The sequence below is a fragment of the Argentina silus genome (assembly GCF_951799395.1).
Source record: "Argentina silus genome assembly, chromosome: 1".
NCBI lineage: Eukaryota > Metazoa > Chordata > Actinopteri > Argentiniformes > Argentinidae > Argentina > Argentina silus.
Genome location: NC_139655.1, coordinates 15,088,711 through 15,103,311, shown reverse-complemented (window position 1 = coordinate 15,103,311; position 14,601 = coordinate 15,088,711). Strand labels below are relative to the sequence as shown.

General features: G+C 44.8%; 2 protein-coding genes across 2 annotated transcripts; one reads left to right on the top strand and one right to left on the bottom strand.

Annotated features, from left to right (window-relative positions):
* Nucleotides 1-306: 306 nt before the first annotated feature.
* Nucleotides 307-6,793, top strand: ripk3 (receptor-interacting serine-threonine kinase 3). The gene is made up of 15 exons (XM_083667411.1): nt 307-430; nt 1,070-1,233; nt 1,450-1,774; nt 1,919-2,067; nt 2,652-2,701; nt 3,050-3,205; nt 3,388-3,470; nt 3,671-3,737; nt 3,864-3,919; nt 4,245-4,284; nt 4,467-4,522; nt 5,078-5,117; nt 5,249-5,400; nt 5,605-5,647; nt 5,753-6,793. Exons 2-15 carry the CDS (start codon nt 1,076-1,078, stop codon nt 5,923-5,925), a joined length of 1,548 nt encoding a protein of 515 aa, XP_083523537.1. The 5' UTR covers nt 307-430; nt 1,070-1,075; the 3' UTR covers nt 5,926-6,793.
* A 4,509-nt stretch (nt 6,794-11,302) lies between these two features.
* Nucleotides 11,303-12,468, bottom strand: LOC310806503 (cerebellin-1; the record flags this gene model as incomplete). The annotated part of the gene is made up of 3 exons (XM_083672627.1): nt 11,303-11,500; nt 11,813-11,932; nt 12,193-12,468. 3 exons carry the CDS (start codon nt 12,466-12,468, stop codon nt 11,303-11,305), a joined length of 594 nt encoding a protein of 197 aa, XP_083528753.1.
* Between the last annotated feature and the right edge of the window lie 2,133 nt (nt 12,469-14,601).

The window sequence follows — 14,601 nt, the reverse complement described above, 5'->3', positions numbered from 1 at the left end:
AAATGCGCGGAGAATAAATCGAGTGATACGGGGAATTCCATTGACGTCACCCGCGATTTCGAAAACTTCCCTTTCCATTGTAGCAAGTCGAGCATTGATTTACAATGATACCGTCGGCTAGGTTAAATGACTGCCGACTGAATGACTAAATTATACATACAATAAAAACATTTAAACAGTTTCCACATATCGCCATTAGAAACACATAGCCTAGAAATGACTTAAAAACAACTACTGTCTGTCACTCCAAACACATCCCCTGCCCTGACGCGTGTCTGAGACGTCATCTCGCACTATCAAGCAGAAGTGAAATAACAGAAGCAGAGTTGTTTCTGTGTGAGAGAAAACTCTCGGTAAAGACTGGATGAAAGATCAACTTATTTTTTAATATTTTGATTATTATTATGTTATAAAGAGCATGCCAATAAAGGTAAGTCAGGTTGAATTGTCTCTACGACTTCATAGGAAATCAAAGAATTATGTAATTTTTCTTTGAAGGCTAGATTACACAATAACATCGTTGAAGCGAAGAAAAGGAAGGAAATGAGAATTGTATTATTTAGTGTAAGCGATTGTCATCTCTATCTCTCTCTGTGTGTCTCTCTCTCTCTCTTTCTCTCATCTATCTCACACACACACACACACACACACACACACACACACACACACACACAGATGGCTTATCTCTCTTTCTTACATTTCTTTTAGTCTGTCTCAATTAAAAGGTAACCCTGGTCTGTGTCATAAACAGAAGCACCTATCAACCAGTGTCCGTATGAGTGTAGGTGGACCATATGAATAGTCATTGATTTGAACAATTAATTTGTTCAGTTACAGTTAGTACTTTCAATTTCACAGGCTTCTGATCTGCAGTCTCTGTGATCCGCCCTCTATAGCAGTGGAAGAAAAGCACTAAAATAGCCTACTGTATGTGTCAATACTAGCCTAACTGATTTAGTATGTCTGCCATTTTGTTCTCTCTCAAATATACCAATATGAATTGATTCTATCTCCCCTCCCTTTTAATAGTAATAGTAAAGGAACATGCTGTCTTTTTATCCACTCTTAGTGAAAGATGGAATTGTCCAGCTGGCCGGCTCCTGTGTTGATTTGTGATAACAGCCTGCAGAATTGGCAAGTGATTGGCTCAGGAGGGTTTGGACAGATCCATAAGGCCAGGCATGTGGAGTGGTGTTTGGATGTGGCCATCAAGCTACTGCATCATGATGATGGGTAAGACCTTTCTTTCAATTGTGCATGATAGACAACGTTACACACAAATCCAAATTTAGACCCTGGTATGTTATACCACAATGTTAATGATGTCCTTCTGCTCTACACACACACACACACACACACACACACACACACACACACACACACACACACACACACACACACACACACACACACACACACACACACACACACACACACACCTGTCTCCAGCTCCAGCTCCTCGCTGCTCAGGGAGGCTGACCTCATGCGCCAGGGCGGTAGCCCCTATGTGCTTAGGATCCTGGGGGTGTACCAGGGTCATCCCCCCGGTACTGGCCTCTCCACCCAGCTGGGTCTGGTCATGGAGTTCATGGAGAAGGGCTCCCTGGAGTCCCTCCAGGATACCATCTCCGGCCCCCCACCTTGGCCCCTGGCCTTCCGCCTGGCCCACCAGATCGCTCTGGGCATGAACTTCCTCCACCACCTCTCTCCAGCCCTTCTGCACCTGGACCTGAAGCCCAGTAATGTGCTGCTGGATGACAGCCTCCGTGCCAAGGCAAGTCCCAGGCCTTTGGGTCAGACTGGCCTCTACTGGTGGGGAGTTGGAGTCTGAGTTATTTTCTTTTCGCTACTCACCTGTGCTGTCAATAGTGTAATATTAAGGCATGATTAATGGACCCCTCTCTCTCTCCCTCTCCAGCTTACAGATTTTGGCCTGGCCAAGTTTAGCCATAGTGTTTCCAAGGTGACCAAAAAGGACACTGGGGAGGACGGGGGAACAATCAGCTACATGCCCCCGGAGGCTTTTAATATGTCATACAAACCCTCCCGAGCCTCTGATATCTACAGGTACAAAATGCCACTGTCTTGTACTATCATACTTCTCATACTCCCACTGTCTCTCACTGTCATACTGTTTCCACTTTCTCTCACTGTCTCTCACAGTCATACCTTCTCCACTGTCTCTCACTGTCTCTCACAGTCATACCTTCTCCACTGTCTCTCACTGTCTATTACTGTCTCCATTTTCTCCACTGTCTCCCACAGTCTCACAATGTCTCAGCTGTATCTCACTGTCTCTCACAGTCTCTCACTCTTTCCACTGTCTCCACTGTCTCTCACTCTCTCATGATGATCTACTGTAGAGGACGCTTGTGTCACCTGGGAGACCTCACTGTATCTACTGCCTCCTCTTGGCCAGGTTTTTATTGTAAAAAGATACTGTGTACTCAATAACCTTACTTGATAAATAAAGGTAATTCATTAATACAAAATATCAACATATTACAAATAAATAAAATAAAGTATCTCACTGTCTCTCCGTTTATCTCACTATGTATCTAGACAACATTCAGGATGATTATTAGGAGATTTCTGTAGACTTTTTCTAAGACATATGGCCATAATAACACATTTTCTCTCTCTTTCTTCAGCTATGGCATACTTTTGTGGTCGATCGTCACTGGAGAACAGCCATATCCTCGTGAGTGACACACACACACACACACACATTTAATACTAACCCTTCTCCTTATCCATCATCCATCATCTACTGTATCCCTAATTTCTACCCTTCTTTTCTATCCTCTATCTAACCTCACTATACCTCCTCACTCCCTTCCACTTTCCTCTCCCACTACCTCACTCTTTCTCCATTCTCCTCCCTCTTCTCCTCTCCCCTCTCATCCCTCTCTTCCTTGCTCTCTCCCCACTCCTCCCTCTTCTCCTCTCCCCTCTCATCCCTCTCTTCCTTGCTCTCTCCCCACTCCTCCCTCTTCTCCTCTCCCCTCTCATCCCTCTCTTCCTTGCTCTTTCCCCAATCCTCCTGTAGATGCTGCCTCCAGTATGGTGCGGTTTCGTATCCCCCAGGGGGACAGGCCTTCCCTGGCTGAAGTGGACCAAGGCCAAGCTGCGGGGCTGGTGGAGCTGGTGGACCTCATGGAGAGGTGCTGGGACTCCAGGCCCCAACAGCGACCCTCTTTCCTGGGTGAGATTATAGCTGCAGGAGGGTTGTTGGAAGTCATCTTTTGTTTTGCAGAGTTTATATCATTAGAGCAGTCCAGAATAGAATAGAAATAGAAATAGAATTGCCAATCTACATGCTTCATGCCAATCTACTCAATTTAAACTTGATTATTCTTAATTTTTTTAGTATTGTGTTGTATTCAGACTGCCTGACTGTGACCGAGAAGGCATATGAGAAGCACAAACAAAGGATAAGTCAAGCTGTCCATCAAGTGTTGACGAAACTGGTACGTTCATGACATTCCAATTCGAAGCTTCCAGTACCTTACCTCGTCTGTACCATTCCCACACTGCAAAATGACAAAATAACTTCTCTCTCTCTCTCTCTCTCTCATATTTTTCCTCTCCCCCTCATATCTTTCTTTCTCTCTCTCTCTCTCTCTCTCTCTCTCTCTCTCTCTCTCTCTCTCCTTCTCTCTGTCTCTAGGACTCTGAGAGTGAGGAGAGAAGTTTAGTATCAGGTGTCTCTACCCTCAGTATACATCAGCCCCCTGGTGAAGTTATTTTATAACAGCATCTTTTAAAACAAATACTACTACATGTTTAACAACCCATATGCATAATACCACAATGTACAGTATACAAATAAATTAAGCATTATTTTCTATCCTTTTCCTCAGCAAGTCCCAAAGCCAAACTCTCTCATCATGTCAAGACTGGACCCTCTCCCACACAGGTCAGGACCAACAGTAATGTAATGTCAGTCCTCTTCAGTTCTGGTCCTGGGCACCCACTGTGTGTGCAGGCTTGTGTTCCAGCCCTGGGCCATGCAGCACACCTGACTCAAGCAACTTAATAAGCCCTTGATTAGTTAAATGTTAGCATGTTAGAACACTGATTTATGACTGTCCTACATTCACTGAGATGGAGAAACACAGAGAGCTCTGAGCTATAGTACTATATACTGTAAGAGTAAGTTCTCATGTAAGAGTTGGGGCATTATGACTGTTTTATGGGTGCAACCGACCAGCGTTAATCACCTGACTTCCTGTTTGTTGCAGGAAACTGCTGGTGGTTTGACCTTGAAACAGAGAGACAAAGGTAAAGAAGAAGTTGTCTTGTGGGATGCCTAGGAACCAGTGAGGTTCAAGGAGAAACATTTGAGGGCCCATTTTTTGATAACATAAATCTGTCATACCCTCACATGACAACATGCATAGGTCTTGTTTCCTTCCAGAATACCACACAAATTAATTAATCATTACATTCTGTCCTTTCCTCAGCAAGTCCCAAAGCCAAACTCTCTCATCATGTCAAGACTGGACCCTCTCCCACACAGGTCAGGACCAACAGTACTGTAATGTCAGTGCTCTTCAGTCCTGGTCCTGGGCACCCACTGTGTGTGCAAGCTTTTGTTCCAGCCCTGGGCCATGCAGCACACCTGGCAACTCAATAAGCCCTTGATTAGTTGAATAAGGCATCATGTTAGCACTGGGCTGGAACAAAAGTCTGCACACACTCTGGGTCCCCAGGATCAGGATTGTAGAATTAGAATAAGGATCAGAAAAACGTTATTGCTAAGCAAACAATGGTTGCCATGAATTTACTTCTGCATTACACATAAAAACAACATTACAAGGGACAGTACACACAATCCACACAATATCTTTCTAATAGTCACTATTAACAATAATATTAAACCCTAGTGCATGACTTACATCACTGGCTTATGACCCTCCTACAAGACATTCACCAAGATGGTTTGTAGGGCACTATGAGCAACATGGAGCCACAGTAGTACAGTATATAAGAGTAAGTTCTTATGTAAGAGTTGGGGCATGTTTTATGGCTACAATCGACCAACGTTAATCACTTGACTTCCTATTTGTTGCAGGAAATGGCTGGTGGTTTGACTTTGAAACAGAGAGACAAAGGTAAAAAGGAATTTGTTGTGTGGGTTGTCTAGGAACCAGTGAGGTTTGAGGGGAAACATTTGAAGGTACATTTTTTTATAACAAAAATCTGTCATCCCCTCACATGACAACATGGTTTTGTTTCCTGGCAGAATGCTCAGCATCTCATCAGTTAATGAGAACCTCCTGGACTGATCCGGTTCTTTCTTCAACCAATCGCAAACCAACACCGCCCCCCTCTTTCCCCAATCAGGACTGGAAACCAACAGCTTTCTTCAGGCAAAATCCCATTGGACAATATCAGGTGAGGTGTCTCTACATGGGAACTTGCTCCTCAAATGCCATTCAATTAATGAAATGGCAAACTACTTCTTACTCCATACTGCTTATTATTCTAAAAGAAGGGGTCACTGAATCCTGGAAGCAGATGTTTTTCATGTGATGTAATGTAGCTAAAGACAGACAGACAGAAACAAACAAATAATTCCCTCTGTAATTCCTCTCTCAGCGCCAGCATTCCACTCCAGTGCCAGCATCCCATAATTTGAGCGGTACAGTAGTATAATTCCATAATTTTCTATCCATTTTCTGTTTATTGTGTGTACATTAGTGTTAACATTTGGTTTGTGTGTTGCTCTGCGTCTTCATCCTGATAGGTGGAATCCAAATCAGCATGAGCAATGTGATTGGACTACAGGTCGGGGACAATAACTACATGTCTATCAACACCGATGACACATCACAGAGGAAACGTCACAGAAACCCTACAGCGCCCTCCAGTGTTAACCTCCCAGCAACGCAACCAGCAAGCCAGAAAGACAAGTTATGATTATTGATATACAATGCCCTCCATAAGTATTGGAAAGAGGTCTTCTTTTAGCTCTATACTCCAACAGTTTGAATTTGAAATCAAACTGTTTCTATGGGGTCAAAGTAGAGATTCTCAGCTTTAATTCAATGTTTTCAGGAGGGTTTTCAGAAACATGTTCCCCGTATTTCAGGACTCCAAAAGTATTGGAAAAAATAATCTAATGTCAGAATAAAGTACTCATGTTTAGTATTTGGTCGACAATCCTTTGCATGGAATAACTGCCTGAAGTCTGCAACCTATTGACCCCACCAGACGCTGGGTAATATTCTCTGGTGATGCTCTGCTAGGCCTGTAATGCAGCCATCTTCAGTTGGCAGCTGTTCCTTGGTCTTTTTGCCTAAAATCTTATCATCAGGAAATTAAATGCATGTTCAATTGGATTTCAATCTGAAGATTGACTTGGCCAGTCAAGAACTTTCCGCTTTTTTGACACCGAAATTGCAGTGCAAAACAGTCTTATTTTGCCAATGGGGAAACATGCTTTTTTGCACCAGCTGCAGTTCTCCCCATGGCCACATGGTATAGCCGGCTTCAAAATCTCTCGGCAGGATTGCTCGCCTTGTTATAATTCCCTTAGTTCTTTTTTTTTCTACTCCTGTTCTGCGTAGTCCAGTACAGGTAGAGAGCATATCTTGATTTCAAAATATTTTTTCTTTATCTTTGTAGTAAGAGAGTAATCCATGAACAGTAAGTTAGAAACCAACTGCATTGGTATTCCTACTGCGTCCAGCAATCATGAACTGGCTTTGCATTATTGGAGAAGAGGATGTCTGTTCATGATAATGTTGAAAAATGTTTACAAAAACAATATTTCATTTTGATTTGTTTCGGAGAAATCAACTAAAAATGCTTTGCCTTTCAAAACGATCAAATTTCTTTTGTGATCTGTTGGTCCACCGACACTCATTAGAACAACATGTTGTTTTATTTATAAACAATGTTACATTACATTTTTATATTTATGGCATTTAGCAGACGCCTTTATCCAAAGCAACTTACAGCAAATACATTTGTTTAAGTAAGTGAATCATCTATCCATCAGTCATCATAAGATAAAGTAAACAATGCTCAGACCAGGGGCCATTGGCAGTCACAATGCTACAATCACAGCTATCACAATGCTTTTAGTGGGGGGGGTGAAGAGGTCCTAGGGTTAGGGTTAGTACAGGGGGGTAGTGGGGGTGAAGAGGTCTTTAGGAGGGACTGTTAAGATGTAGCCTGAAGAGATGGGTTTTCAATCTACAGCAGAAGATTGGTAGTGACTCTGCAGTCATGACAGCAGTGGGAAGCTCATTCCACCAGCGGGGCGCCAGGACAGTGAAAAGCCATGACTGAGTAGTGCGGCTGCGGCATCCATGTAGAGGTGGCGGTGCCAGGCGGCCAGCCGAGGTGGAAGAGCAGAGTGATCGTGCAGGGGTTTGGGGGCTGACCATTGCTTGCAGCATTCTGGATGAGCTGCAGAGGCCTGATGGTGGAGGCAAGGAGACTGGCCAAGAGTGCGTTGCAGTAGTCAAGGCAAGAGATCACAAGTGTTTGGACCAAAAGTTGTGCTGCTTCTCTGGTGAGGAATGGACGTATCCTTCTGATGTAGTAGAGGAAGAATCTACAGGAGCGTGCTGTCGCTGTGATGTTCGCCACACAGGATAAGTGGTTGTCAAGGATCATCCCAAGGTTCTTGGCTGTATGGGAGGTCGTCACAGTAGAGTTCTCTACTGTGATGGAGAAGTCTTGGAGAGGGCAGGCTTTCCCTGGGAGGAATGTTCTGAGATGTTACTTCTCCAGGTGGTGATGACATCCATACTATATGTTTCAAGTATGCATAATGTACATAATGTTAAAATTAAGATGACTATTGTTCATTACAACAAGGTTATGATAATTCTACTCTTTGCATACCGACACCCCTATCCTATATTAACACTCCCATTCAGAACACCAAGTGCAAACACACCCTTTAAAATGCTAACACAGGCTTCTGCTGGGCATTGGAGCAGTGAGACAAATTGGTTGTGACAGTGTGAGGTGTGAAACCACCAGGATCCTGGCACGGCTGCCTGCCTCTCTCCCCACCTCCCCTCCACCGACCCCCTGCCTACCCCTCACCTCCCACCCACCAAACCTCCATCTGCCACCGGATACACCAGAGTGAGTCGCAGCCAGGCCACATGGCCACAACGCGTCACAGAGGAGTGCTTACCCAGAATTCCTCTCAGCGTGCTGGGGATGGGCCCTCTATTTACAGGACAAACAGATGTGCAGCTTCAGCAGAGGAGGAGGGTCAACTAACTAATGCGCACACACAGATACTGTACACACACATGCACAGGCACACACCTCAATGAGCATTTGTTATCCTTCCTAGTTTGATATATCCATATAATTTTCCCTGCGAATGAGCTGTAATCGATTCAGCTGATGAGAAAATTGTTCAAGCACTTTTTTATTAGCGTAGGTTACATTTATTAGCATATCATGCATCAAAGGAAGTGAAAGCTCCATGCATCAACAATACACAAGCCAACACATGGCATCTAGACAAGCATGTTCAACCTTACTATTCAACCTTTCACTCAAACAATGGAAAAGTGTACCTAAAAATACGTTGCTAAATATTGAGGATTATCTAATAAAAAACATTTATGGTACAGTCATTCACTAACCCCCCTCTGAGCACATGCAGCACACCAACTCCAGGGGAGGCAAGTGGAGGTAGAAATTGGAGGACGGGCTCGTTCCATGCATTACAATGAGTCTGTCTTCCGATTTCTACCTCCACCAGCCTCCCTTGCATATAGCATATACACACTCCTCCTGGCTGTCTCTCTCACCGATATAGTAGGGGTTTCACGACGACTGATTTTTACTTGTCATCACGTTTGTCAAAAAGTAGCCGACTAGCCCAATAATCGTTGTTTACCGTATTATGTAAAAACATTTAAAACTTAAATGCAACACAGACAACCACAGAACTATGCATAAACAATGTAGGCCTAGCACACAGCTGGTTAAATAAAGCTTAAATACCATAAAATTGTATTATGGAATTAAGCATTTGCAACATTATAGGTTACATGCCGTCAACGTCTTCATAAAAAAAGATATATCTGGCTGTATATGGAGTGATGGACCTAATCTCAGTTGGCTGTAGCCATAATAGCTCCTATTGTTAATGTCTTCACTTACACAGACTCCATGCAATCGGATTCTGACAAAGTCCTCTTCTCTATTTGCGGACAATGCGTTTGCTGTATATATTACACTCACTGCATATAAACTATATAAAATCAACTTTTTCAGTTGGCGAGCGCCTACAATAATAACGATTTACAAAATTGGCCGATATGGCCGTGAGACGTGACGTCCAATATTTAAACCTCAATCAAGCGCTTATTGGCCAATGTAGTAGTTCTGTTTTATTATTGTAGTTCTCGGCGACCGGAAACGTTTATTTTACGGAGAACCGTCAGCATCCGAAGAGTCTGTGACCAAGTATGTGAAGACATTAACAATACGACGGGAACTATTGGAGCTAAGTTGGCTGTAGCTTTAACACACACTTAAAACGCTTTGCAAGTTGCAACACACCGCCAGTAACAAGTTAACACAACCCAGCTCACAAAATAGGCAGTAGGCTGCGAGGCTACGCAATTAACCCAGGTCCATAGATACACTCACCGAGCACTTTAATTAGGAACACCTGTAAACCTTCTCATGGTGGAGGTGGTGTAATGGTGTGGGGAATGTTTTCTTTGCACACTTTGGGTCCGTTAATACCAATCAATCATCGCTTGAATGCCACAGCCTATTTGAGTATTGTTGCTGACCATGTGCATCCCTTCATGGCCACAATTTACTCATCTTCTAATGACTACTTCCAGCATGATAATGCACCATGTCACAAAGCAAAAGTCTCAAACTGGTTTCATGAACATGACAATGAGTTCAGTGTTCTTCAGTGGCGTTCCCAGTCACCAGATCTGAATCCAATAGAACACCTTTAGGATGTGGTAGAACGGGAGATTCACAGCTTGAAAGTGCACCTGAAAAATCTGCAGGAATTGCATGATGCAATCATGTCATCATGGACCAGACCAATCTCAAAGGAATGTTTCCAACATCTTGTGGAATCAAAGCCATGAATAATTGAAGCTGTTTTGAGAGCAAAGGGAGGTATACTGTACACAGCCGTGAGTGTATACTGTAGCTTATACAGTTATTGTTGTGATCTCGCTAGATAAATCCATCTCAAGAAACAGCAGAGAGTGGACGGTTATCCTTGACAATAAAGTTGACAAGCAAACCTGCTATCTGCTGTCTTTTCTGGTCTGTGACTGGCTGTTTGGAAAACTCACTGATTGTCATCTGCTGCTGTCCAGTGCGATGCCTCTCCTAGCCGTTACCTTCAGCTGCAGCTGATGTTTCATGTTGAGGTGGCTATGCATCGATGATGTAGTCTTATGGTATTTCAAGGTAGCGTTTTTTTTTTTATATTTCCAGACTGCTGAAGACAGTTGGCCCTGGGGTTTAACTACACTGGTTGCTGGCTCCTGCTGCATTTCTGCTGCTGATGATGCAGCCGCCACACTGCACTATGCTAACCAGGCCCGGCGCCAGAACCAACACCTTGGGTGGGCAGGGGGTGGGGGTGGGGGATAGCAAGGCCGGCGGTGGCTATGGGCAGCGCTAAATAGATAGACATAGTATATGGACCTACAGTAAATACAAATATGAGATTAAACATTCAAACACAGTCCCGGAATGGGTGGGCAACCACCGGCCTTGGTGCTAACGCCACGTACTCCACAACTAGTCGGCAACTGCCAACAGCACCAAATAGTGGTTACCTTATTCAACTATTCTGTTAAACCCCTACCATCACTGTAATATCATCTCCCCTACTTCCTCCCTCCCTCCCTCCCTCCCTCCCTCCCTCCCTCCCTCCCTCCCTCCCTTTGTCTGCCTGCCTGCCTGTCTGTCTGTCTGTCTGTCTGTCTGTCTGTCTGTCTGTCTGTCTGTCTGTCTCTTGCGTCATCATCGTTGAGGCCCAGAGGCTGAAGAATAGGAGCTGCAAGCGGTTGGAGGGAACTCTGGGAATTACTGATGAAACCTGAGCTGTAGTAGCATCTCTCATCTCATACTGTACATCCCTTTGCTTTCTGTTTCTCTCTCCCTCTCTCCCTATCACTCTCTCTGCCTATCACTCCCCCTCTTTCTCTTCCTTTCCCACCCCCCCCCCCCCCCCCCCCTCTCTCTCTCTCTCTCTCTCTCTCTCTCTCTCACACACACACACACACACACACACACACACACTCTCCCCCCTTTCCTCCCTCCCTCCCTACAAGGGGAAGACCAGGAACCCAGAGAATGTGGAGTACTTCCACCCTCCCATCAGGTTGCCTCTCTCCAGTTTGAGATAGGCCTTGTCTCCTCTCTCCATTGTCACCAGGCCAGCGTTGGTGGCTGCTTCCCGCGTCACGTCCTGGTCGCCCGCAAAGGCAGAGATTACTGGGAAGCCATTCAACACCAGACTCACCTGAGAGAGAGGGGGAGGGAGGGAGAGAAGGGGGCGGGGGGAGTGTCTTGTGAGTCTTTGGATTTATTATAAAAGAAGTCAAGCTATTTATTCACTATTTATTCACTCTTTCTCTTAAATCTATTTCGAAAACATTGTTTTTACAGTGTTTTGCACCAATCATCATCTCTTAATCTCATCTCTTATTAGTGATGATTACACAGTTCATTGGTTTTGTGTTTTCATGTGTTTGTATCAGGGGAGGCTGGTGGAGGTAGACATCGGCATCCTCCAATGTCTACCTCCACCAGCCTCCCCTGGTTGATATCCCACCTGTATGGTCTGTCGGTTATATACTTTGACCACGTGGAAGCAGAAACTGTAGACTCCTTTTCTAGGGGCCACAAAGATGCTACGCGCTGGGTCAAAATGGCTGCCCACATTTACCAGGATCTGAAAAAGAGAGAGAGAGAAGGGGGGGGGGGGGGGGGTCGGGATTGATAGGGGGAGCGAGACATTCATATTGCCATCAGTTAGATGATTAGTGACTTGAGTATCAGTTTATTGTAAATTCTAATTGATGTACTAGGTCATACTGCACCCATGTATTTTTGAACAGTTTTTCCAGCCAGCTGATGCTGGTTAAGATTAGGGTACACACACACACACACACACACACACACACACATACATACACACACACACACACACACCTGGTCAAAGTAGATGGTCATGGTGCGGTTGCTCATCTCCGAGGGCTCGTGGTTGGTGTTGCGGATGGCGGAGAACGCCACACGCCCCGCCCCTGACCGTACCGACATGCCCAGAGCGCTACCTGCAGGCTCTGATGAGGGGGTGGAGTCACACACCACCAAACATTTCCCCTCCAACACGATTGGCTCTGTGTCATTCTGGCCACTGGCCCCTGGGGGCCCCCATTGGAGGAGCAGCAGTAGTCCAAGGAGCAGGGCGGGCTGAAAGCCTACCATGGGGCAGGGCAAAGAGGAGGGAGGAAGATGGGGCATCTTCCAAAGAGGTTGTGAGATCTTAGATTTGGTGTCTCAGATTTTTTAAGCTTCAACACGGTCTCAGATTCAATATACTGTTTAAATTATCCTTTGTGAGAATTTGACCTGCACCAATGAAACAATACCAGCTCAGTCCACTTGTTTCAGCCACTCAGTTATTTCCTGATTGCTGATCCTCAGAAGCACAAGTCTCTCTGTGTGCCAGTTACCATCAAGATCTGAAACCACGCATAATCCTCAAGCCAAACATCTGCCAATCTTCTGTTGGCCCTGAGAAGGCCACTCCCCCTCGGAATATCAGGGGATCCAGTCACATTAATATTTGAGGGCTGGATGCCAAATCCATTGGACACTGACTCTGTGGCTGTGTTCGTCCAAGCTCCCGACCTGCGTTCCCAGATTAGCAGTTGCAGTGGCCCGAATGAACAGGCCTGTCTCTTTTTCTGTCTCTGTTTTTCTATGAGTTGTGGAGTCAGCCTGTCTTGTACAACCCAACCATGACCCTGCAAGGGAGCGAGAGAGAGAGAACATTTACATTACATTTACATTTATGGCATTTAGCAGACGCCTTTATCCAAAGCGACGTACAACAAATACATTTGTTTAAGTAAGTGAATCATCTATCCAACAGTCATCATAAGACAAAATAATCAATGCTCACACCAGGGGCCATTGGCAGTCGTAATGCCAGTAGGCTCGTTTTTAAAAAATTTTTTTTATATATATTTAATTAGCAGAGAACTTGTATAGGGGGGTAACAGGGGAGAAGAGGTCTCGGGGTTAGGGTTAGTATAGGGGGGGTAGTGAGGGTGAAGCGGTCTTTAGGAGGGACTGTTAAGATGTAGCCTGAAGAGATGGGTTTTCAATCTACGGCGGAAGATCAGAAGTGACTCTGCAGTCCTGACCGTTGTGGGAAGCTCATTCCACCAGCGGGGCGCCAGGACAGTGAAAAGCTGTGACCGAGTAGCGCGGCCACTGCATCCACATAGAGGCGGCGGTGCCAGGCGGGCAGCCGAGGTGGACGAGCGGAGTGATCTTGCAGGGGTTTGGGGGCTAACCATTGCTTGAAAGTAGAGCACACATTCACTGAGAAGAACAGTGCCCCTAGACTTCTCTAATCAGATGCACTAATGTAAATGAGAGTGTGATGGGAGGGTTGTGTAAATAGAGGCGGAGGAAGAGGAAGAGGACGAGGGGGAAGAGGAGGAGGACAAGGAGGAAAAGGAGGAAGAGGAAGAGGACGAGGGGGAAGAGGAGGAGGAAAAGGAGGAAGAGGATAAATAAGTGATGAGCTAATGTATTGGAGATGGAGGCGTCCAAGGCTACTGATGCCAGCTGGACACAGGAGGAGAAGAGAGGTCAGCAGCATCACCACTGAGTGACCATCTGTAGGAGACACACACACACACACACACACACACACACATACACACACACACACACACACACACACTCTTCTGATCACATTCCTTCACACACACACATCCACACAAACAAGCATACACGCTCTCACATAAACACACACACACTCACTCACTGTATACACTCAATGGAGGACAGAGCAGTGTCATAGTATCTGCTCCCACCAAAATTACAATGACATTGGCAAAACTCTTACAGTAATAAGTGTTTGTACATCAGGGGAGGCTTGTAATGCATGGAATGGAATGAGGAATGGTATCATACACACGTGTTTGATACCATTCCTTATTCCATTTCATGCATTACAATGAGCCTGTCCTCCGATTTCTACCTCCACCAGCCTCCCCTATTGTACGTGAAGGTATCTACAGTCCAGACTGATGGAGGACTATTTGTCACTTGGGTAAAACTGGCTCTTTATTCGTAATATAATTGGTCATAAAACAAAACAAAAATCAACATGAAGTGTTATGGTAACACTTTCTGTGAGGCACACACTTATAACACACTATCAATCCATTATAGGCATGTATGGTGCCTTAAAATGTCTTCATAATATATCATAATATGCTATGTCGATAAAAAGTTTTTTTTTTCAAAATACATTATAATGGATTATAATGTGCTATGAATGCATTATGACTGTATGCTCTAAGTGTTCTAATGAGTTAA

Excerpts from the sequence above, each read along its gene's own strand:
- ripk3 (XM_083667411.1), top strand. The coding sequence starts at position 1,076 with ATGGAATTGTCCAGCTGGCCGGCTCCTGTGTTGATTTGTGATAACAGC. Across the intron at positions 1,234-1,449 it reads CTACTGCATCATGATGATGG|CTCCAGCTCCTCGCTGCTCA; the intron begins GTAAGACCTTTC and ends ACCTGTCTCCAG. Across the intron at positions 1,775-1,918 it reads ATGACAGCCTCCGTGCCAAG|CTTACAGATTTTGGCCTGGC; the intron begins GCAAGTCCCAGG and ends CTCCCTCTCCAG.